General features: G+C 26.9%; 1 protein-coding gene and 4 non-coding genes across 5 annotated transcripts in view; 3 read left to right on the forward strand and 2 right to left on the reverse strand.

The window, feature by feature from the left end:
- LOC113558205 overlaps positions 1-25,946 on the reverse strand; it is a 37,868-nt gene that overhangs the window by 1,098 nt on the left and 10,824 nt on the right. The window contains exon 2 of the mRNA XM_028188689.1: positions 4,221-4,459. Within this exon, the coding sequence (XP_028044490.1) occupies positions 4,221-4,459 (239 nt within the window). The remainder of the gene's footprint in view (positions 1-4,220; positions 4,460-25,946) is intronic.
- Positions 476-547, forward strand: Trnae-uuc. The gene has a single exon. It is a non-coding gene; the product is annotated as a tRNA-Glu (tRNA).
- Trnag-gcc lies at positions 2,820-2,890 on the reverse strand. The gene has a single exon. It is a non-coding gene; the product is annotated as a tRNA-Gly (tRNA).
- Positions 16,802-16,872, forward strand: Trnag-gcc. Its single transcript has one exon. It is a non-coding gene; the product is annotated as a tRNA-Gly (tRNA).
- On the forward strand, positions 25,540-25,610 carry Trnag-gcc. The gene has a single exon. It is a non-coding gene; the product is annotated as a tRNA-Gly (tRNA).

Genomic DNA, 25,946 nt, shown 5'->3' on the forward strand with positions numbered 1-25,946 from the left:
TGATCTATTATAGTCCTATTACCTTATTACCAAGTAAACTTAAATTAAGAATATTATATTATGTGTATTCTTAGTTTTTTACGTTGGATTTTTTCGATATTTCAATTTTTACGTATGTTGTGAATATGTAATAATAAAATTTTATTATTTAAAAAAACGCTAATATCTTGCTTTGACATTTGAATATTGTACAAATTACAGCGTAATAGCACAAAAAATGTTTTTAGTTTTAAGTTCAGAAATGTTAACAGATCATAGTAAGTACTTATGTAATATGTGTACCTACCATCAACATCATCACTAATATAAAATTCAAATTCAACTATTCGTTTTTATGGTTCTAAGGCTTACCGACACCATAATAAAATATTGTATCACATTCCTATTAATATATTCACATGTTATTTCGTATTTTATCCTGTTAGATAAATATATTTTGTTTAAATAATATAATTTAAAAACAATTTCTCACCGATCCGGTATGGTCTAGTGGCTAGGATACCTGGCTTTCACCCAGGAGGGCCGGGTTCGATTCCCGGTACCGGAAAAAATTTTTTTGTAAATATTTTCCTCACAAAATTAAAATTTTTTAATGATGTAACTTATATTATGTTATACTTTTGGTAAGTTGTTATATTTTATGTCATTATCTCATGTTATTTTATTATCACTGCATTTCTTAAACATAGTGTGTAATGTTGATGACTGCTCGTCCATAAACACATTAGCACATTAACACTCGTTAAGACGTGAGACGATAAAATATTAATTGCTAGATGCAAGAGGTGAAGGCAAAGCCAAGATTAGGAATAAAAAATTTGGCAGGCATATAATGTATATAACTGTATGCGATTATTATAATATTATGAAATTATTTGGTAAGTATACCAAATATGGTAGGTTAGGTTATAATATCCTATATGGATATTATACAGAGTATAGAGTAAAATCATACATTTTTAGGTAGAGACCGGATTATGTGTAAGGAAAATGGTTTTATACATGCATACATAGGCGAAACCAGGGGGGGTATTGATTTATGGGTGCTTCAGCAATTCTAGGCTGTAATTAAACACCCCCAGTTCAAAATACCAACAATTGAAAAATAATCTTCTAGATGTTCCTATATACACGTTATAATTATCTAACGTTTGTACATTTTTTTGAACATAATATTATTGCTTTATTTTAATATTATCTCTTAAGTTCAGTGAAGTGTTATAAGTATTTTATACTTCAAAATATTCAGTATTTTTAATTTAAACAATAAAAAAAAAACAGAATAACTAATCGGTCTTAAAAAGATGAAAATATTTATGGTTAGGCTTATGACTGGAGCCTTTTGCTAAAGTTCATCTTATAAACTGAATGGAAATATTACAACAGCACTTCCAAGTTTGTTATTGCAATTAGGTGCTATTTGGTAAAATGTTATAATAAATAAGTTTTTAAACAATATATTAAATATTGAAATAGATGATTGCAATAAAATTACTTATGCAGCAATACTGGAAAAGTATTCCAACTTCACTAGGTAGTAATCATAAAATAATAGTATGAATTATGAAATACTTCAATCTTATTATATAATTTACAATCATAAATAATTGATATAGTTAATATAAATTCAGTCGAGTCGCGATAAATCGAACCTCAATAACTATAATAGTTAATAAAATATTTCAATACAACAGAAATCATTGTTTTGGTTTTTAGTAATAAATTTAAATGCATTAGGTAAATAAAATAAATTTTGGATTAAAAAACAACAGAATAATAAGAACAATTCAAAAAAAATATTAAATAACGAAATAAGAGTTAAAATTTACTGTGTACACAATGAATACACACTAACTTATGTACAACTTTGACTAATTAATTTTAATAATTTGCTTATTAAAGAATAGATTATTATCAATAAATGACAATATTATTTTTTTCACGAGTAGATAATTATTAAAAAGTCCAATTTCCGGAATGAAGAGATTAAATGATTTGATTATTTTCCAAAATTCTATAAATTCTACACTTTATATGCACAATGCACTAATGTCAAATATGACTCAACCTTCTGACATGTAAAATAAAATTTAGTTCATAGAATCGCAGCTCGTTTTGAAATGCAGACATTTTTTATCTTCAATATAGTGCATACACTTATTAGTATGAATATTCAAATACATATAATGATATAATTCAAATCAAATTACGCCGATAAACGAATACATTGTCTTTTTCAACACCCGGAGTCCAGATACCTAATAGCAATTATTATTATTTATCTTTATTCTTGTAGCTATTATTCATATTTCATTTTTATAGTTTTTATCAATTGATTAGTCATTTTAATTTGTATTATACTCGTACATATTTATTTAAATATCCAAACAAGAGCTTACACAATAACACGAATGATTATATGATTTTATTTTACTTGAGGCATTCAACTTCCAAGTACACCACCACCCTACATATAAGATGCAATACAAGTATACGACTATACATCAAACATTTTTCGTTTAAAGTATCTGAGGTCCTATTATAAGATTATATTCCTGACAAAAACATTATTACCTATTCAAATCTATTCAAACCAAATAATCAATTATTAAAATAATATTTTAGATATTTATATTATAGTAACCATTCAAATGTTGTTTTAAAAATTGACAGTTTATTTCTTCTTTAAAATAATTGTTTAAATTTGTGTGTTAACCGATATAATATAATATCATATATCACTTATGACTTAAATACTTAATAAGTGGGGATGTACAAAGTTAAAATATAAATTTAATAAAAAAAATTATAAAAATATCTGCATCAGCCGGGAATCGAACCCGGGCCGCCCGCGTGGCAGGCGAGCATTCTACCACTGAACCACTGATGCTCATATTAGTGGCATGCAATATTATTTTATTTGACTGTAGCTTAGACGGATTTAAACTTGTATGATTTAATATTAATTTAACCATTCAACTCAATGAACTAATTCAAGTAATATTATTCAACTTTTTTCGGGTAACGTACTAACATTTTGTGATTAGTTCATGTGTCAGTAATATTACTGTTTTTAGGTAGGAAGCTAAATTTTATATACAATTTAAACGGTGTTTTAAAAAAAAATCTATTATTATTTTATTTACATCAAGATTCAAGGAAAAAAGTAAGTCTTAATGTTTTAATGAAATACAATCATCATTATTTATTTATTTAGCGTCATATATGTATCTAAAAGTATAGATATTAATGATATTATGTAATAAATAATAATAAATGCTTTGCTTTGAACTGAAATAATTTTCTATGAAAAATAAACTTTCACGTAAACTTAATATGTAATATGTTGATTAGTAATTAATCCTTAATTATTATTAATCTTATTATTATCTATAGTATTTTTTACAAACAACGATAATAATATAGTAATATGTATAAATGTATAGTAATGTTATGTTTACCGACTATCGTTGACGTGAAATGTGAATATTGAATGTTCGGAATGAGTCACTTTTGTAAGTTCAAATTATTATATTCGGATGACTAATATGAGTTTAAACTTTTATAATTGATGGCTTTATTTTTTAGAAATAAAGAATTTTTTTAACTATTTAATACTTATGAAATTCGTTGTAATAATTATAATATCAACCGATATATAGGTATTAGGTAATAGTTTTCGGAATAACTTATTTTGAATGAGTTTAAGGACCTCATCATCGCCGGGACCAGTGGCGCACACTTATAAATAGGGGGTAACACGTTCAATGGAAAATGAACCACCCACCAAATCGCTTTCAAAAACTAAAAATAAATGTTAATTAGTACAATAATGCTTTTTCTAATATGCTGTTATTATTGGAAAATGTATTTATTACAGTGTCTGTGTCGATTTGATTAAATCGTTTTTACTCAAAAATGCCATTAAACTTTTAAGCCAACAAAATTCAAACCTTCTATAGTGTGCGGCACTGTGCGCACCACTGGCCGGGACTATGAACGAAAATACAATTGCCAATATCTAAATATATTATTATACCGATTTATCACATATATAAGTATAATATTATTACAAACGAATATCGATCGTTTACTGTACGTCTCAACTCGTATACGAATATACAATATAATATTATGAAGTATAACATACGAGATGAACAGCTATAATATTGACGGAAGGCAATTACCATCAAATAGTAAATGCATATAACTATACTCACCAGTACGGTGACGATGGGCGATTTGGAGCCGGGCCGCACGAGACTAAACCCGTAGGTGGCGTGTTCGGTGGCCGTGAGGTTTAGGTACCGGAGCAGTAGCTTCCAGCAGTAACCGGCCGGCCCGTTCCACCGGATCAACAGGTGTCCGGCTCGTACTTCGGCCACGCTCCGGCCGCTGAACGTCTCGTCGCCAACACCGGCACAGGCGGAATGGTCTCCCAACGTGGCCGTCACCAAGCCTGCAACGCAAAACAATAACAACGTTACTGTAATAATAATATTAATAAAAATAAGTATAAATATTTGCAGTAACGGTCGTGTTATGCAACTCGGTATAATAATAATATTATATTATAATCGGCGGGTTCTACGCATCACTTTCTATATATACCAAACTTAATACGTATTATAAAATATCGAGCAGTTACGTATTACGAGTAAGCAGTTCAAATAATTTGATTGACCCACTTTCGCCCTTTCCAATTAACTACCCCGTAGATAAATAAATAAATAATTTAAAGACATTCTTGCAGTGTTTAAAACAAATATAACTACAATAGCTGCAGGATGACTTGATACTCTATAGAACTTTATTAATTTACCCATCCTTCCGCCCATTTTTTAAGGAAGTTCAATTAAACCATCTGAACGTACTTCAGGTGCCACTGATATTAAGGACTTAATGTCTATAATAGATAGGTAGTTAACTACTCGTTCAACATATGATTTTCATAGATCGAAATATTTTGGATATTTTAAATTTCATATGTATTTTCGTCATTCATAAGAGTAAGAAACTTAAAAATTATAAAGCTTAAATATAAAAAAAATTTTTCTAAAAACGGCGTTTTTTAACAGCTTAAGATAATGTAAATTAAATATTTAAAAACGTTAGTGTCTAACGATAAATTTTAAAACACTCCACCACTCAAATTATTCTAACATTTTTACATAAAGCCATCATATAGCTAGTATATTATATAACTCAAAAAGTATAATACAATATAGGTTATAGACTAGTACTCTGAAAGATGTAGCACATAATTGAGTCTCGAGGTTATTGTTGATAACTTAGTACAAATATTTATATGCTTTCGACAATACGATGACAAACGACCAAAATCAATTATAATCGTGCAGCGGTCATGACCTTATATATATATATATATATATACGCGCGTATAGCCGCGGCTTACCTATAATTTCTATTGCATAGTATAAATAACTAAAATAAAATAATTATTTGTATTATCAACCAACAAAAAAACCGTTTATCGATCGAGTCACATGACCTTTAACACAAAATTGATTTGCTTCTATACATATTGTTATATAAACTATAAACATAAAAATAACCATATAGTTATAGAATGACTCTATATGGTATAGATAAATCGTAGACAATCTAGAGATGTAGGAGGTAAAATATTACCGGTAAGGTAAATCTAACAGGCTTTTTACTAAAAAAGTTACAAAATGTCCCCTCAATTTAAACGACTTTATGAGACTAATATTCATAAAATAACAATAGAACGATCGATATAAAACTTGAAGTTTTAACTAAGACGTAAGGTTAATACAAATATAAATAATTTCAATATTTAGATATTAGGCTATTTTAAAAACAATCATGTATTTTATTTTCATATCAGATTAATATAATATTATAAATAATTGAAATACTAAAATCAACCCTATAAATCTTTTTACTACCATAGAGATTTTATACTTTTATTAATTTTTTTTTTTACTTATTACTTATTAGTTATATAATACATATAGTATAATGTTTCAAACTAACATATTAAGTTAAAAACATTACAAAATTATAATTGATTTAATTATTCAATTTTTTTTATGTAAGCATGTCGCATAAATTCCTAAACTACAGTATTTACATACCATCGTAGTTAACATTTATGAAATAGTGGTAAAGAGGAATTCCGATGGTGTCATTTATGATTGTGTTACCAAAATTATCTAAATTTACAGTACCTAAATTGTTTTTGATTAATTACTGGAAAAATAATGTGATTACATTTTAGTAATTTAAATCTCTAAGAAAATGGTATAAGTATATATATTATCAATTACTTGAACGTTTGTTATAAATTTCAAAACAGCATTTGAATGTATAGTTATTAATTAGATACTATATGCTATAAAGTTTCTATATTATACTAATAAATCCATAAATAATTCAAAATTTTGATTATTTAATTATAGCTTATGAGTTTATGACTTACCTCTGTGAGGTATGTGTATTAACCTGTGTCTATACATTGTATAATATTATTGTCATATATCAATGGCATGTAAAATCGTAAACGTTTGACTGCAGTCCTTATTCACTTGGATATACTCGTATATTGTGTAATCAAATTTATTATTGGGTAATATAAGAAATACCAAAAGTGTAATTTCATAGATTTGACGAATACATTATGATTTATGGATAGTTAACAGTTAGAATAAAATAATGATATGTTTAAAAGATACATCTGAAATCTAAGTAAATGTTATGTATCAAAAAATTTATCCGATTTATGAAATATTCTATACATCGCAAACACTCTCACCATCAGAGACGAGCAACTTAAGTACATAAATTATAACTTTAATTGTTGTTGTCTTGTTGAGATATATATATATAATATATATAAGTAAGTATATAATCGCTACAGGCTAGCGACTAAAAAATATATTATAGTAAGGTTGTTCTAGGTTGTTACGCACTTACATAATACATTCAACATTGCATTCGAATAACAAGTAACAACTCCATCCGTTTCTGATAAATATGGTTTAAATATAAATAATATATAGATACCAAGTGTTGCATGTTTGTTTTAGGTGTAAAAACGCCGAATTTGCCGAAACGGGGTACCTCCAAACGTCTATATCAAGTTCATAATTACTTCGTGTCCCCGATCGTGTCATGTATATTTTACCATAGAACGGATTGAGACCTTCTCTTTGAATACTTATAATAATAATAATAATAATAAAACGCTCGTCGGACTCTACGCGTAACATCAACGGCAGTGACTATAGTTAATCGTGTGTCAAGGCGCCTCTAACTCGTCGACTATCTGCGACTAATCTTACATAGGTTAATTAATTACTATATAATATTATAAACTTGAGTAACGATTTTCAATACTTTTAATAGTACTTACGCATTTTTGTTATAATTCGTATTATATTATATTGTATTTTCGATCGTTTTCCCCTCAATTTCCTCCGTGAACCGCACCTATTTAGACTCACGTCACAGTTTTGAGTTTATATATAATATACGACCCGTATTCGCATATCTACGTACAAATATATATATAAACGAGGGGTCCTTGAACGGTATTTTACAGCACTGACGCGTAAATCTCGTTTTCGTTTGACATCCGTGAAGTTAATTAATACGCGTTACCATCAAACTTTTACCACTCACCGAGCACAGTAATCGAATCTAATTATATAAATATATAGGCATACGCATAGTGTGTATTTATATTTATATAGTGACATATAACGCGTACCTATATAAATATATAAAATTATTATATTTTGAGGCTGCAGGGTCGTCTTGATTACGATTAGAAAACGCGCGTTTCATAGATCGGTTACGCGAAATTGCATCTCATCACTATAAATGTATACAAGTGCCGTCCGCGCCGAAGTCTCGATAATACTATGTTATTGTTTAAATATTATAATAATATTATATATATATATATATATATACATATAAAAACAACCCGAAAGTTTAACATTATGTATAATTCAAAAATATTTTTTTGATGCGCGAAGATTTCAGTTTTTTGATAGAAGGAAAACATTTAAAGCATTTCCTGCCGTTTAAACCGTACTTGGTACTTATCTAATATAGTATAATTAACATTCAGTATAATATTATAATTTATAGTCTATATTAACTTAATGTTAGTTAATAAATTATGGATTCTATTAAGAGGGCGTGATACCCGGAATGTGTTGTCTCCGTCTTATATATACACGTACAACAGACAAAACGCGTTGAACTTTAAAAAAAATTAAAATGTTGAGATATTCGCAATTTCTAAACGATATAATGAATGTCATATTGGGAATAATGGAAAAAATTCATCGTCTTTTCCTCCAAAATATTGTCATCTTTTAGTTTTATAATATAAATAAAGTTTTATTCTAGAACTAAAATTGAGCGAGTTTTACTCAGACTGCGTAAACGCGTTTTGTTTATGTCGTATGTAGGTATGCAAGACAGAGACAACACATACGGGTACCTTGTCACTCTTAAGAAATACAAATTTCTAGGTGATGGAGTAAATTATTATGCATGTATTCGTTTTATGCGAACATTCAAAATTGTTGGCAATAAAAAAAGCAACAAAAATCGAGAAGCTAAAAAAATTAAACCGAAACAAAATCGTTGATATAAGTATAAATGTTTTAATTCTCCTCGATTAGAATTTTTAGTGGATTTTACTTGAGTATTTTTAAGGATTTGCGTGTCCAATTCCAATAGGTAATAAGTCCTCTCTCAACGCCACAACCTATGACTTTAATATATGTATACAATATTATACATATTAATATATTATATATTTAAAATTTTTACCCATTTAATTAAAATGAAGAGAAACATATAGACATCATATTTTTATAGTCGTCACCTTGTAATTAAAAAATCATATACGCTTGTATAAAAACGATTCATTGTCAACCGGACGCGTTATTGTCTATACGAATAAGGCAAAACTTTACACATAATATTATTTATTAATGTATTAAACTCACTTATTTTTCTTATTATACAGCGTGTTCGTTCTTATATAGCTGCATATTATATAATATATAGATCACTGAATATATCAGGCCTCAGACATATGGCCTTAGATTGAAATGTGGTTTGTTTTAATACATAAATAGTACCAAATACACATTTTGGAAAAATGTAAAACGTCTAACCGATATACATTTCAGTACTGGATTTAGTTTAATTTTTTTTGAATAGTCAAAAAGATAACATTTTGTTATTTTCCAAAACTATTCATTGATCTGACATCTTTTGCTAGTTGAAACATACAACATATTAAATCAGGACAGACGAATTATATGCAAAGAAAATTTAATTTGACCTCACTAGTCATTATAATATACATGCCACTATATTTTAGACTTTTTTATAATATATTAGTTCATATAGATATAGGTAATAAATTAGTACAAGGAACCAGTTTGTATTGGATATTATTTATATTATCTATATATCTTTAGAACCATAACATTCATATATAGACATAATATTACATTAATATATATATATATATATTATATACTGGATATTGAGTAATATAATACATTATGAATATAATTGATAGTTTATTTCGCCCTAACGCTAAATCGATCATAATCTGTTAAGTCCGTTTAGATGCGCTTTAGATATATAGGTAGACATATTATAGCAGCTGAACTATATAGTTGTAGACGTTGTAGTGGTATTATACATAGTACGTATCTGCTATATCTGCTGTTTTGTCTATGTGCAATACACGCCCATAATATGAATTAAATACAATATATAGAATATGTTTGGTATTTATAATTTATATTATAACATAATAATATATCTTATAAATACAAACGAGAAAGTTTTCGTAATCGATTGTAGCATTTTTTTTATGAATAACAAATAGTTATAAATGATAGTTTTTATACATATTATACTAGTCCAAGGTTAAGAGAAAAGGTTGAATTCCATACCGCGGAAAAGCACAAAACAAGCCGATGTCAGTTTTCGGGATTGGAACCCTTGTCCCTTGCAGTAGGCAAATCGTGTATTTATTTATTGTTTATTGATTGCAACTGTGAATTGAATGACGTATTAAGCTGATACAAAGTATAATACTAGACACTCTCGAGTCCCAAGTTATGCTCTGTGTAAAGAAAATTCGGTAAAAAATAAATTTATTTTACTATGGTTTATGTTGTAATAAATTTTATATTAAGGGTGATTCTATTGATTCACGGAGTTGTGGGTGCAGGTTAAATGTTTTCAAGTTAAAAAGTCAGAAGTAAATTTAAATGTAATGTTTTTAAATTTTAAATTTTTTATGTATTTATTTTATTATTATTATTATTATTATATTATACATATTTGATACACCTATAAATTATTTATTACCATTTTTTACGATTACAATATTATATTTTTATGGGTAAATTGCAATCATCATCCTGCGTTTGTTTGCAAGCATTCTGGCTATTTAATTATACTATTTATGCTTAGTGAATGTAAATATGAATAATAGAAATCATATGAATATAAAGCATTGAACATGATAACAATGTTATAGAATCTCCATAATTTTAGGGTGAGCGGTCTTCATAGGTACAAAATAGGTATAAGGTCATATTAAAAATATGTGCGAGCGCGGTCTAGTTGCAATGGTCCACGTAGTACAGCACCGTAACAAAGAAATAATTGCGCATCTCAAAATGAAAAGATAACTATATGTTTGTTTGATTTATGTTTAACATTAGACACACGAACATAATATATTATGGAATATATTCTATTTGGCGATCTATATTTTTAATTTCATAAACATTTGAAACAAAATACATTTAAAACATTAATTTGATGCATAGACAATATACATATACATAATATCAAATATTGAACAATTTAATTTTTGTATTAATGATGAGCGTTTAAGTCTAAAGAAGAAAAATAAAGTGTATTGAATACCCTATAAAATATATGACTTCATTCAACATAATTTAAAAATATAAAATCTTATTTAAGCTTATTATTAATTTTTATTATATTTTAATGTTTTATATACATATATATTTTTTTTTTGATAATATTTTTCGAATAGAGGTACAAGGACGTTTTACGCGCGCGCATTCTTATATTATACATCATATTATTATTATGTGAAAGATAAAGATTTTCGTGTTTCAATTTAGTCCATATGCACACTCTATAATTATATACCTGATAACATGATGAAATTTGTTATTGGTAAAGGATTACGCGGTAGTAATATTTTTTCGTCCAAATCTAAATATCAACGGCTGCGAAGTACATAATGTGTGTATGATATTATAAAGTGGCCTCGAAAGGGTATATTCCGGTACGCTCTTTAAATTCACACATAACATAATAACATAATATATTATGCGTGTTTCTGCAGCTGTTCATTTTGACATGAGATTAAGTATATACCTATTATATATACGTAAATGGAAATGTACTCGTGCTAGCGCTAATCGCAGCATTTACCTATATAGATAGGTTATACGAGTATAGATTTAGGTATGTATTATATATAGTTTTATTAAACCGTAATATCGTGTATAGGTATAATACTGTATTAGTGTATTACTCTCTTTTTGGCGGTACAAGTATGCTACGTATAAAAAAAATAATAACACAACGTGATGATGCGCTACAATAAAGTATATACGCAGACACTATGTAATGTAAAACACTCATTATTTCAGAAAAGTCTTACGATTTTTAAAATATTTCTTTTACGTAGTTTTACAAAATAAAATTTTTATTATTTTTATCGTTATAATTTTTAAAATTTTTAATCTTTTGAATGAAAACATAGATTTTTAATTTAGTATATCAAAAGCAGAATATTATTCGGAATACTATCAAAATCAAACTTTGGATAAGTAGTTTATTAGTTAGAACTTATAATTTATTGATGACTGGAATTTTCAGAGGACCAACATTTTGTGAGGTACCCACCTCCCTGTACGGCCGTACAACTTAAATCCAATTATCCAAATTTTAAATATATATTTATAGCTCATAAACTATACTCGTCCAAAATTTGATTTTCATATATCAATGTACACCAAAAAATAGTACGCATTGAACAGTAAAAATTAAAGATGTGTTGTTATAAAAAAAAATTTAAAACAATGACATTAAAAATATTGAAAATATATTTTTTTTAGAAAAATTTTGTTTTTAATGACTTCTGTAAAAAAATATATTTTCCTAAAAAGGTTAATAATTTTTAAAATAATGAGAGTGTCTATTACAGTAGAGTAGTACCATTACATATAACTATGCTATATAAAAATACTGACATGAGAAGACTTTTTAGCGTACTCAAATAGCTAAATATAAATATAATAATTTCCAGGCACTGCGGCTGTATAATATTATAATGATATGTAGTATAGTATATGGCATTGTATTCGATGTATAATAATTATACGCTATTTATAAAAATGATACAATTTTATATACGCATATCGCATTTTGCCATTGTCGCACAGTAACGCAGAACTGTAGACGGCTTGATACATAGAAATTATAATTATTTAAGTTACAGATTATAGATTTAAAATGTGCGATAATATCTATGACCATATTATATAATAAATAGATACCTAAAGTAAAATATAATGCACACAAATTTTTTTTTCTTTCAACTGTACTGAATTAAAATGTATATGACAGCCGATGATCCATTTAAATACAGTTACATTTACTTTTATAGCTATATATAGTTTGTATTTAGACTACACTAATTTTTCAATTCAATTTTTATATTTTTGAAAATATTTTTTTTTTACTAGCCGTCTGAAAATTATTAATAAAAATATATTTTTACAAAGAACCTATAATTTCTTATCAATTTATCATACTGGCTTATAATTCTTTTTAATGATGACTTATTTTTAAATTTTATTTTTAAAGCAGAATACTTTTTTTGGAAAGGTTTATGCATTAGCATTACCTATTAGATATAGAACAACTGATTTTAGGTTAAATCTTTAAGCTTAAATAATTAGCTAAGTATGAGTACCGCGAATGTACTACACCTGTTACGGGATATACCTGCTGGCTGCTGTTTATTCGTTTTATCAACATTTTAAATAATTATTATTTAATATTTATTAGTAAAAATACTATTTATTATTATAATATATAGGTACGTGCAAAAACGCGATAATAACAATATCATTTTTAAACATAGAGAACACGCCGACGTCGATGAATTTCGTTTTATTTTTATTATGACTTTATAATTTACATTGCTTTTACTATTTTTCAGACCTACTCGTATCATTCTATGGATTTTTCTATAATTGCTACTTTTCTCAAATGGGATATTAACTAATGGATATATAACTATATAAGTATTTTTAATATCAATTCTTTTTTTTTTCAAAATTTAAAAAAATCAGTAGTTAGCACACTCTGTGAGTAAAATAATTTTGTGTACATATTATAGAAAAAAGTAAAAATAATCATCGCAAAAGGTTTTCAACAACAATACGGATTTTAACGAGATTGTAATAATATTTCACATGCTTAATTAATTGATTCTTATTGTTACATAGGTATATATTATGTTTTCTTCATTAATTATAAATACGTAATTATTTTGGTTGTTGTATCAATTCATATAATTATTGCTACAATAATATAATATATTATTGTTGTAATGATAATTACCTCTAGATTGCCAAACACCATGCATTCAGTTTTGTATGACTGGATTTTTTAATAAATAAGAATATATATTATTACTATTCGTGATGATTAATGTGTATATTTAATATTTTGTATTTTTGTGAACGTAAGTGTTTGACGAATTTGGAGTAATCTATTTATCATTAATTATTATAATACTATATATTACCATACGGATGACGTGTGGATATAATATTGACGACAAGCGTTCGCATATGAAATGATTTTTCTAGGACGGATCGCGAAAACGACACGGAAATGTCAGTCATGCGACCAGGAAACCATTGCGGATACTTCACTCAGGCGCCGTGATTACCGTATAAATAACATAACCAATTTTGCATAATAAAACCGTACATCGTACTGTTGATAAAAATTAAAGGTTACATAGAAATAAAAGCTGCGTACTTATACATTTATTATTAATACATAGTCCTTGACGTTGGGACGTCGTTTTCCGTCCGTCCGGTAACTGCAGGGCAGTGCACGTATAAGATGATATAATATATAAGTAAATAACTAAATACACCTATACGTAATGATTTATCGTAATATTATAAATATATATAAACCGTATATAACTGCAGGTGGAGGTAGACATCTCTATGATATATTATAATATAATAGTAGTATATATCGGTAATAGTACACCTATATTGGCACACGCGTCGCCGATGAGGTATGGCTAATGCAGTAATGCACTTGGTGCAACCGCGTCTTACAAATCCGTCACAGCGTGGTAATGATCCGCGTGTTAACAGTTACCATACGCTAAATGTATAGGCGCACATAAATAAGTACCTACCTCACATACACCTATATATTCGCATAACGCGTGTACATTATGTCGTGTTTGATCAGTTAGATAATGACGCTGCCACCTTCGCGGTATGATTCGACGTATATTTGAGGTAATAAGACAACGCAAGATATTAGTGCGCATTATTATATTTTTAATCTGAAAGCAATAAGTCACGTTATCATATTATTACGGATAATGTAATAAGCAATCGCATTAAAAAAACAGCTTTGAAAGATTTTGACGTGAGGAGCGTGGACCTGCAGATTAATACCTGTTATATATATATATATCCATTTACGAAATATTTTAAGCGTTTGGAGAAGAACAAATGATAGTCAAGATTATCGAGATAGATTTTTGATAAAATATGTAATCAAATTAATCTGACCGTCCGAGGCCACGAATAGGTGTATAATAATTTACTAAAATAGTTATAAACCATTAAAGCACTATAACTAGAATTCAGATATGGGTAAAATTATATAATCTCTTAAATCCTAATACTTAATTATGTTTTTTCATTTTTTTACTTTTATTATATAGTACATATTTTGTAACGTTTCATTATTAGTTTATTTATTTTATAATTGATTGACATAGGTTATGTATTTATACATTGATCATTTTATAAAATTAACTGTTAGGTGGATTACCTGCAATGCATTAGCGATTAGCTAATAACTAATAAGTTTAATTGTTCACTTTATATATAATAATATTATCTATTTATTTTATTTGGGATTTGGTCTTTATAGTATGAAATAAAATCATTTTTAATCATCATAATAAATTATGATCTAAATCCATAGATTAAACATTATTGAATGTTGTTTGTATTATTAGTCAATGTGTTGGATTTAGTCGATTTCTCTGAAAACCGAATGACTATTCCACTCATAATTATACATTACGATGTCATGAAGAAATAATATTGGTGTATATAATTGCTTCAAAAATCAAATACAATGAGCATATCTTAAAATTAGAGATTTTTAACCGTTTTATAGATGAGTACAAGGTAGTTAATTTGTCTACACGGCTATGAAATTTGTAACTAATTAATTTTAAATACATAAATGCATTACTTGTATATAACTTGTAGAAAAACCATGGTATATTTATATAGAAACTTAGACTAAAGATACTTACTATATTTTATATAAATATATTATTATATATTATGTGTAGAACTGTATCTAATAGTATAAATATAATAATATAATTAATGGTTCAATAATTGCATACTAGGTTGTTACTTGTTAGCATTTCTTTTGGAAAGCATCATCGTAATGCGAGTATATTAAATACCCTGTGCTCGTAACTATTATACACATAAATAGATAATGTAAGCATCCTGCAAGAGTTCATCAAATGGAAATAGATGTAAGTATAACTGTATAACTGTACCTAATCATATAATAACATTTTGGTAATTCTCGTATTATTATCAAGTTACACAAAAATAGTTTAGGTAGGTGATGGACAAGAGAAAAATAAATTCACCGAGTTCGGTATGAGTTTGACTTTCAATAGAAACACAGTGATAACGATTAAAAATAATTACTATTTATAATGGAACTGTGCAGGACGCAGAATCACACTTTCTCGGTTGCAAAAACTCATTCGTTTCGGAGAAAGCTTTCAGAAGTATGGGACAAATTAATGTTTTATTAATGTGTATATGGCTGCGTACAGCCTATAGACACTGATGAGCGATGTTCAGTCGGTAATTGAAAATTTAATACTGCGGTCAGAGACCAGAGTTTCGTCGAAACCCGTCTCCTTTCCAACAATATTCATTTGCAGCTATCATGGTTCAGTGGAAAAATAATAGGTATACTTGCCAGCTGCCACACGGGTTCGTTTCTATGTGATATATGCTATAATATGCATCATGCAACATAATATTATATTATTTATATTTTTATTACACATAGAAATCTGAAATTCTGACAATTTTTTTCGCTTTTTTTTCGCGATCATTTTGATTTTGCGACGTTTTAACTTGTAAAAACTTTTTCGTGTACCAAATAGCACGGATTAATGAATTTTTGATAGGTATCTATACTTTAATCTTTTATGTGCCAAAAATATTACAATATAATTGAAAATGTTATCTATTTGAATAATTTTTTTTTTTTTAATTACGTACATAGGTACATACAATTCTAGAATCTAGATTATATAAAATATTTTTTTTCTAAAGTTAAATAAAATTGTTACGTTTGATATTAGGGTTAAGGAGTATAAAAATTTTGGTACTCAATATCAGCATCAGTGGTTCAGTGGTAGAATGCTCGCCTGCCACGCGGGCGGCCCGGGTTCGATTCCCGGCTGATGCAGTTACTTTTTACCTCCAGGGTATAATTTTAATATTTTAATGATTCCTTTTTTATCAGAAATTAAGTTAATATGATTCATAACTGTTATATATAACTTTATAAGTAATAATTGATAATGTTGTATTCAATTTTTTTTTTTAAATTAATTAGTAGGTAAACTGCAGATCACTAATAGTGATGATAATAATTACTAATTATTAGTGATGTCTTTTTGGCAATTCATATAATTGTTCTATTACCTAGTTATTACTATTAAAACCATATCATATCCATACTTATGTAAATGGCCTATTTTTAATACTAACAAAAAAATGTATAAAAATTGTATGTATGCACATTAATTTATCAATAAAAGAGCCAAGAGGTTATATGCATTCATAGCTATAATACAGTTCAAATTTTATTTTATGGATCTATTTATACGAATACCCCTTTGGAATATTTGTACTCTTCCACTCGTATTATAATGTAATAAATCAATAAATCGAAATAATATATTTGCTATTACTATTACGGCATTGTAAATTTAAAATAAATTCAATAGATTTTATGGGTAATGCTGATATTAGAATAATATTAACATATAAGAATATGGAGAGTCAAGATAAAATATACATATCATACTTATTTTTTACTTAAGATTATCATTACATATTTCCATTTTCCAAGGCCAAAACTTTAAATCTTAAAGATAATATATAACTTAGATAGCTTTCTGTCATCTATTTCTGTTAATTGGCTACCTAGTACCTATAGTTATATTATAAACTAAATACCTATTATAATGTAAACGTTACAAACGGTATTTACAGAAAGTTGTAATGAATATAATTTTAATGTAGATTTAGTTATTTAGTGAGTAATGATGACGTAATGTTGATGTTTTGACGAGTAAATCGGAAATGTGTTCTTAATGAAGAAATAATTTTATCTTCTTCAAAACCCTCTTATAATTTATCTTGCATTACGAATAGGTACTCCTCGAATGTGGTAAGCACAATATTATTATATCATTCGTTTACTCCAATTTTTTGGTTCGTGAAAAAACTGAGTAAGATATAAACTTATATTTATATGTATTATAATAGCTGAATTGAAACACTCAAAAAAAACGTTATTTTAGTCTTTATAAGCTCACCACACACTGTTATAATACGATTAGATTAAATAGATAGTACTAGTTTTGTAATCTCGTTGTCACGTCACTCGCGGAGTACAAATAAACAGCATAACATTATACATTATTATTGTAGAATTTATTATAATATATAAATTAGACGTTATAGAGATGACCCCGTGGGCGAGAACGCGACCGAGAGACGAAAGTGTATACATTGTATATTATATTATATTCAGCAGTGTGACGGATCTGCGACGATTCGACTAGAAACGCTATACCTACGGGCTACGATAGACATAATATACATTAAATTAAGCTACTTTTTGTATATTTGTGTGTAGGAGCGAAATAAACGATATCATGTGGATTGTAATGGACTCTTATTATATATATGCACAATAAATTAAGCATTATCATATATTGTGCACATGGGGTGTAACGGTTGGCGGCGTCTACCATAATATTATTGCACACATTATATACATATATATGTATGTAGGTATATAGGTTTATACGTACGCGAATAAAATATAAACGAAAAGAATAATTATATTTATTTATTTAAGGATACACAGCGGCGCACTGTGGTGTACGCATAATATATATATACATTATAATATAAAGCAATATTATATTGTTACACTGACCTATCTGTGTACGCACCGTATCCGGACACTTTAACACTTATCCTTGGACTGGAGTGTGTGCAGCAGTGCTGCAGTTACGGAGAAAATTCTAATATTGTAACGTAAATTGTAATAACTACGAGATAATGACAAATATAGTATTACACTACTACGCTATACGCGTAAAAATCATAATGGTTATATAGAGTACCTATATAATTATCTTCAATATATTATAGAAAACACATATATTCGTAATTCGTATATTAAACACGTAGTACTTTTAACTTTTTGAATTGCCTGCATAGAATATGTACAGACATCATACGGATATTATATGATAACGACGGGCGACCATGTCATATAGGTCTATTAAAACTGTTAAAGAATAAGTATAACATTTTAGTGGATGTCAGAATGATTACATTGGGCGAATGCCGACAATTAATTTTATATTCATCTATTTTTAGTATACATCGTATCACAATTTATCTATAATATTAATAAATGGCAATGTGTGTGTGTATGTGGTATAAAATGGTTTTGAAATTCGGTACATAGGTTATTCGAGGATGTGTATGTAAATTGTATATATGTGTGCGCACAAAGCATTTTTTGTTGGAATGTTATAATGTACAATTATTATTGATAATAAAATGAATTAAATAGTTATTAAATTGAAATTTAATTACGTAAAATTATCTGTGATTCTATGCAGAATGTAAAAACGTACACCCTGCACTTCTAACGAGCGCACATATGAGTAGATGTTAATTATTTAAAATATTTGTATTATACTTAAATGTTAAATGTATTATTGAAGTAAAACACTAACAGCTTTAGGCTGTAATTTTAAAAACAAAATTCTTGTTTGTGGTGAATGGTTTAAAATGTTTTTTTTTGTCAAATATTTGGTAATATTAGTAGTTTTATTGTTTTTTTTTTTTTTAAATCATATACCCAAATGGCCAAATGCATTCTTTGTGAAAGATTTCTACCTATAATATTAACTTAAACATCCGGTTGAAGATTAATAATGGTTATAAATTATATTATAAATTATAATATATTGAAATGATTCACATTTAATCAATTTACTCATATTTATTTCATCATGGTTACCGTTTTAGCTCTTTTATAATACAGTTATTGTTAAAATATTATTTTAACTTAAAAATGTGCAATTAAAAAAAAAAATAGCAGAATATTTTTTTTTTTTAAATAATTCGTTGGCGAATGAATCGAACAATTAAAAAAAATCTCTATATGTATACTTATATATAAATAATAAAATAATGATCGGTAGCAACTTTTATAAGCTATTAAAACCATTTTAGTTAATCTTAATTGTTTATATTTTGTATAGGTAATAGACTATTAAAATATAAATGAAAACAAGAATGCTGAATATAATAAAATAAATATGAAATACGGATAATTAGGAATTTAGTAAAAACAAATTTGAACAAAAATTGTTCTAATAATTTGTATATATTTAATAATAAACAATAGTAATATACCTACGATTACTTATTATCTACATATTATATTATATAAACACCGCAACCTAAACGAGTGTGTAGGAAAAAACCTTATGCCTACTATTATAAGCAATTTCCTCTTAAACCGTTATATATGGACCTACATACGCTTTATGTTAAATGTTGATATTTACATAATATATAGTTCATTAATTTAATTATTAAATACGACGCGTGCAGATGATGATCCAAGCCGCACGAGTTAATGCGCCAATTACACGCGATCTTCGCCAAGTAGACTGTGATACACGTGTAATCATTATAACTGCATTGGGTGTCTTATCGCTGCACTTCTGTACCATATGTACTGAGACGTTATTATTTTTGTGTTATTATAGCTACTGCACCATCATGTATATATTCAAAATAAATCAAATGTGTATATATAATAAACTGCAGTGTCATTGTATTTCGTATCATAATATGATATATTTCCATCTAGTGACATCGAATAGAAATGGGGTTTTTGTGAAAAACTATACAGGAAACACTGAAATGTACATTTGTTAGCGATTTTTAAGTATTTAGATAACCTTATTTTCATTGCGGACTATATAACATGCACTTTTTTAAATAGCAATACGATTTGTATAAACAAACTTTAAAGTTATTTTGATCTTTAACCATGGTTCTAAAACAAAAATTGACTCAAATACAAATAATTAAATTTAAGATAAAAATAAAAGGATACTTGGAAAATGATCGGTGAAAAATGCATTAATTTACTAACACGTTATTTTAGTCAGATTTAAATTTAAACTTTAATCCGTTGTAATTGTGTCAATTTTGATTTTAGAGCCATATTTAACAGATCAAAACGACTTTAATAATTCAGCCTATCAAAATAGGATATTTCTATTTAAAAAATGCAAAGCACCTACCTATTTTGCGTAAAATTAAATCATATAATAAAATTAAAAATCTAAGAATTTCGTAATCATCAAAAAAATGTTTATTTCATATTTTTTAGCCTATTAAATTATGTGGCTAGTACCATAATTTTCTGGATAAGAACAGAGTAGGAGCAATATTAAATTTAAAAATATGTATCAATCATATTATGGGAAAAGTATGAGTGGTTAAACAAAATTCAAATGTACCTATACAGTATTTTCCTGTATTATTCGATTAATTTTCTTTTTATAAAAAATTAACAAATTTTGAAAGAATACCAGCACTATATTATACCTATTATAATAGGTGTGCGTAATAATAATATAGCATATATTTTTTAATTGAAATATAACCAGAAACGTAGATCGAGGAGTCTATCACGAACTAAGCCCATCAACATTTTTCCAAAGTCTCCCGACCAATGCCAAAATTTCTCATCCAACGAACGCGACTAAATATCTCTACATCTATATGCACATGGCCGTCCTCGAATAGAATAAGTACCTTCTACTGCCTATAACACTATATGATGTTCGTCATTTTAGTTATTATGCGTAGATACTTATGCTGTGAATAGAAAAATACGCGTTTCACCGACCTCGCCGGGTCGGGTCCTGCGATATATACTTGTCGAATACACTCCAAAACGTAATTTACGATTGTAATGCGATTTTCTCTCTCAATTATATATTATATTATATATCATATATTATTGTTAGACGCCTGCAGGTGTACCATTGCCATCAAACGATTTTTGAACGAGGTCGAATTGCTGATATTTCCCGTGACACAAAACTTCAAATGCGACAATATATACTGCATGAAAATAACGTAATTTGCCTTACTTGACACCATGACGTTACTCCGTACATATACTGCATGTCTGTATATATTTACTAAGTATATATATTATATTATACGAAGTTGAAGCTATTATAGACAAGCGAAGGCTTTTACATTTATTACCAATAACTACAGTTGCCTGTTATTCGTCATTTTTCAAGATAAACTAATTTGAAATAATATGTTGATGTATTTTGATTTCTCTTAACCAACACATTTCCAATATTTTATTTTCATAATATAATATATAATATATATATAGTATATAGTACACTATTGTTTTATATACCTATACAACTTTTCTTATTTTCTACTGGCCAATTTCATATTTGCACATAATATGTTCAACATTAGAATAAATTGGTTGAAATTATTTTAGAAAACTGAAATTTGAAACTAAAAATGAATATCATATCAATTGTTAACTGTTCAAAATGAAAACTAAAAAGATAGCCAGCCCAATGGTGAGCCCTATGATGATAAAGACCCGTGTGCACTCTGCTGTCTATGATAATAATTAATAATATGCAAAAATAATTTATTAGGTAATAACTAATAATTGTCAATTGAGCAATATATAATATTAAGATTTTATAATCAGTGATTATTAATCACACTCATTAAAATATCCAAATAAATCAATATATTATTCATACATACGGTACGAATATCTTATTATCAAAAGTATATATCACAAATTTTTATCATTTATTTTAACAATAACATAAATATATTAGATTTTATCTAGATAGTATATTTTAATGGAAAGTAGATGACTCATATAATGTTTACATATTTATATACTAGTACACAAAGTAATATATATGACATACGTTATAAAAAAATATAATCAGATTAAACAAATGATTCATCTAGTTGAAAAGATTTATTTAAATATTCTTTTAATGCGTTAGAAATTAATAAAGTCGAGCAAATATACTATACTAATAATGATATTGTTGTGCTTGGGAGATTTAATATGTATAGGTTTAGGCAAGATAGTAAAATTATTATAGATATTTACGTTATTTTTTACGATTCCTATTAAAATTTAAAAATAGCGCATTCACACTTCGACAATTTACAATTTAGTACCTATTTACAATATATTATAATATAATAAATTATAAATATAATTATTTTATAAGAAAAAAAATTCTAAGCAACAAATTTTTCTATTATTTTTTAAATCTATGGGATTTACATAAGAAATGTGACTATACAATTAATAATTGATTAGTAACCGCATATAGTGCATATCACGGAAAAAAAAGTACTTGTTAAGTTAAAAGTTACCTAAAAAAAAGTGTAACTCATTTAGCTAACTATACTTAGTTAAAAGTAACTATACTTAAACTTTTTAAGTCGTTTATTCCCAGCCTTGAAAATGATGTCATGCTTAAGATTAAATAAACATCAAGCGCATAGTTTCATATAAAGAGTAATAAAATATACAATAATTTTAACTAGACACAATTGACGATAGTCGTCGAAAAAATAAACTAGCGAACGTTAAAAATTAAAATTAAAATGCTATAATATGATAAAGGTAATTACATTTCTAACTTCCTTAGGGCCGTCTCCATGAAATATGTGTATTGAATAATCTAAAAATAAATTATATTACTAAAAATGCGAATCATACAGTTCGTTTGAATTAATAGTAGGTATATGTAGATTATAATTTTATAACTATCCAAATTTATGTATAAACAATATTGTACCCTATGGTCACCCTCACTATATATCACTTGTTGATTTTGGATTAGCGATTACTTCTTATAACTTTATAAAGTAAAATTAGTTTAGCATTATAACAACTATTTACATTTTTATTTAAAAATCAAAAAATGTTTTCAGACTTAAAATAGATTAAAATTAAAACGAATAAAGTGGTTAATTGATTTTACTAAAGCGAAATAACAAATATGTTTAATGTTTATTTACATTTTTTATAAATATAAGCGTTATGTTTTAATTTAAAATAAATTTGATTTTTTTAACCATTCATAAGATATTCAAAAATATAAATATTAAAAATGTATCCGGCCAATGCTCATTGCTCAGTAAATATTCTTCTTTATAAAATATATATAGTAGGTGCTTTTGCCCTAAACTAAACCAGAGAGTCGTAATCGTGAAAATATAGAATATATCTTTGTTCCTATATTATGTCTATTATTATTAGACGGAGAAAACAAATCTTGGTGCTACGGTCACTTAAAGAACAAAATATTTCTAAGGTATAATATAGAGTAAAGAGTATAGACTGTAATTAATATTTACATTTTAAATTCTGAACAATACTACTATTCGATTTTATAATAAAGTGTGTTTTGTATGACTGTCATCAAATTGGAAAAGTAAACATACTGAGTAGTTTAGGTTATCAAAAATAAATATTTTCCAATATTTTTGGAAATAATAGGAAAAAACAATAATAATAAAAAAATAAAAATAAAATAAGAAAAACGGGAATTTTTAAATTGTTTATAATTGACATAACTTTCAAAATATTTTGAATGTTTTCTGTGCTTTAAATAAACAAAAAGTTATAAACAAGTTTAAGCTCATTAAAAATCTTTAAAATATAACATACGTTTTCATATACATTTTTTTTAAAGCTATTTAAAAATATTGAAAATACGTAAGTATGATTTTTATTTAAAAATATTATTAAGTCGGAACACAACGATCTTGGTTTATCTTTAAATTATGATTTATAGGGACTTGAAGCATTATTCCGTTACCTACTTCGTATTTATAATATTATTTACCAAATACAACGATATTTTCAAAATATTCAAATTTATTTAACTAACCCATTTACACAGACACCGTTAAATGATACATCGGAATTGACTTATGTACAAGTTATTAGTTGTTAAGAGCTTGCAATATTTTATGCAATAATATTATAAATATGAGGTTTTTTTTTTGACAAAAATTAGTTCAACCAATCTTATAACTCAAAAAAAAAATAAATAGATAGCAAAATATACAGTATGCACTATGCATATTATATACCTCATAAAAAATTCTTATAAAATATGTAGTAGGTACCTATATTATAATATGATAGACCGTTTCCGATCAAGGACCGTTTTTTTTATCAATGATTGGTCATTGAATTAAAATTTAACACATTCGTCATCCGTAAAAACTACCTACCTAATTATGGGGTGTAACTGGTGTCAGTGCACTCGATACCTATACAATTTATATTTTATACGTCAGACCTAGTTCGCTGATTTAAATATACATTTGTACATAACGTGGTTTTTACCTACATTTTTGTGGCACATAACTATGATTCTGGACAATTTTCATAGTACGCTAGTCATATAAGAATAACCGTTAGTTACTTGCGGCTAAAATATTTTAATACTATAATGAAATAATGAATAATAATTATTGTTAGCATTATATAATATGGCATTGTAATATTTACTATATATATATTTAATTCAAGTCATATTACGTTACTGCGATAATGTCACTCGACATTGACTTAAATTAAAATATAGTACGTTCAACGTATACAGTTAACTTATTTTTTCGTGCGTAACATTTCTGCTTACCACTACAACACGTTTACTCCATTTTGGTTAAATTTCATCAAAATTAATTTTGGTATTCATCAGCATCAGTGGTTCAGTGGTAGAATGCTCGCCTGCCACGCGGGCGGCCCGGGTTCGATTCCCGGCTGATGCATTGAATATTGTATTATTCTTACTTTACGATTATGAAATTTTTGTTTTATCCGTTTCCCTCATTAGTATTATAGTTTTTTTTATAACTAATATTATTTATATTAATAATTAGCTGTTTTTTATGCTAAATCCGCAACTGTAGATATCAGCCGGTTCCCGTGTCGCAGACTACCGGTGATGCGACTGTTGTGGTTTATACTTTTATAGACTAGTATTACTTAATTTTAGTTAGTGACCCACGTGGTTTTTTATGATTCAAAAAATAAATACCTATCAATTTTCGGAGCAATTCAAGATTTTCACACATTTTTTTTATGTTGAATTAATTTTTTTAACG

The sequence above is a fragment of the Rhopalosiphum maidis genome, chromosome 4 (assembly GCF_003676215.2).
Source record: "Rhopalosiphum maidis isolate BTI-1 chromosome 4, ASM367621v3, whole genome shotgun sequence".
Classification (NCBI taxonomy): Eukaryota; Metazoa; Arthropoda; class Insecta; order Hemiptera; family Aphididae; genus Rhopalosiphum; species Rhopalosiphum maidis.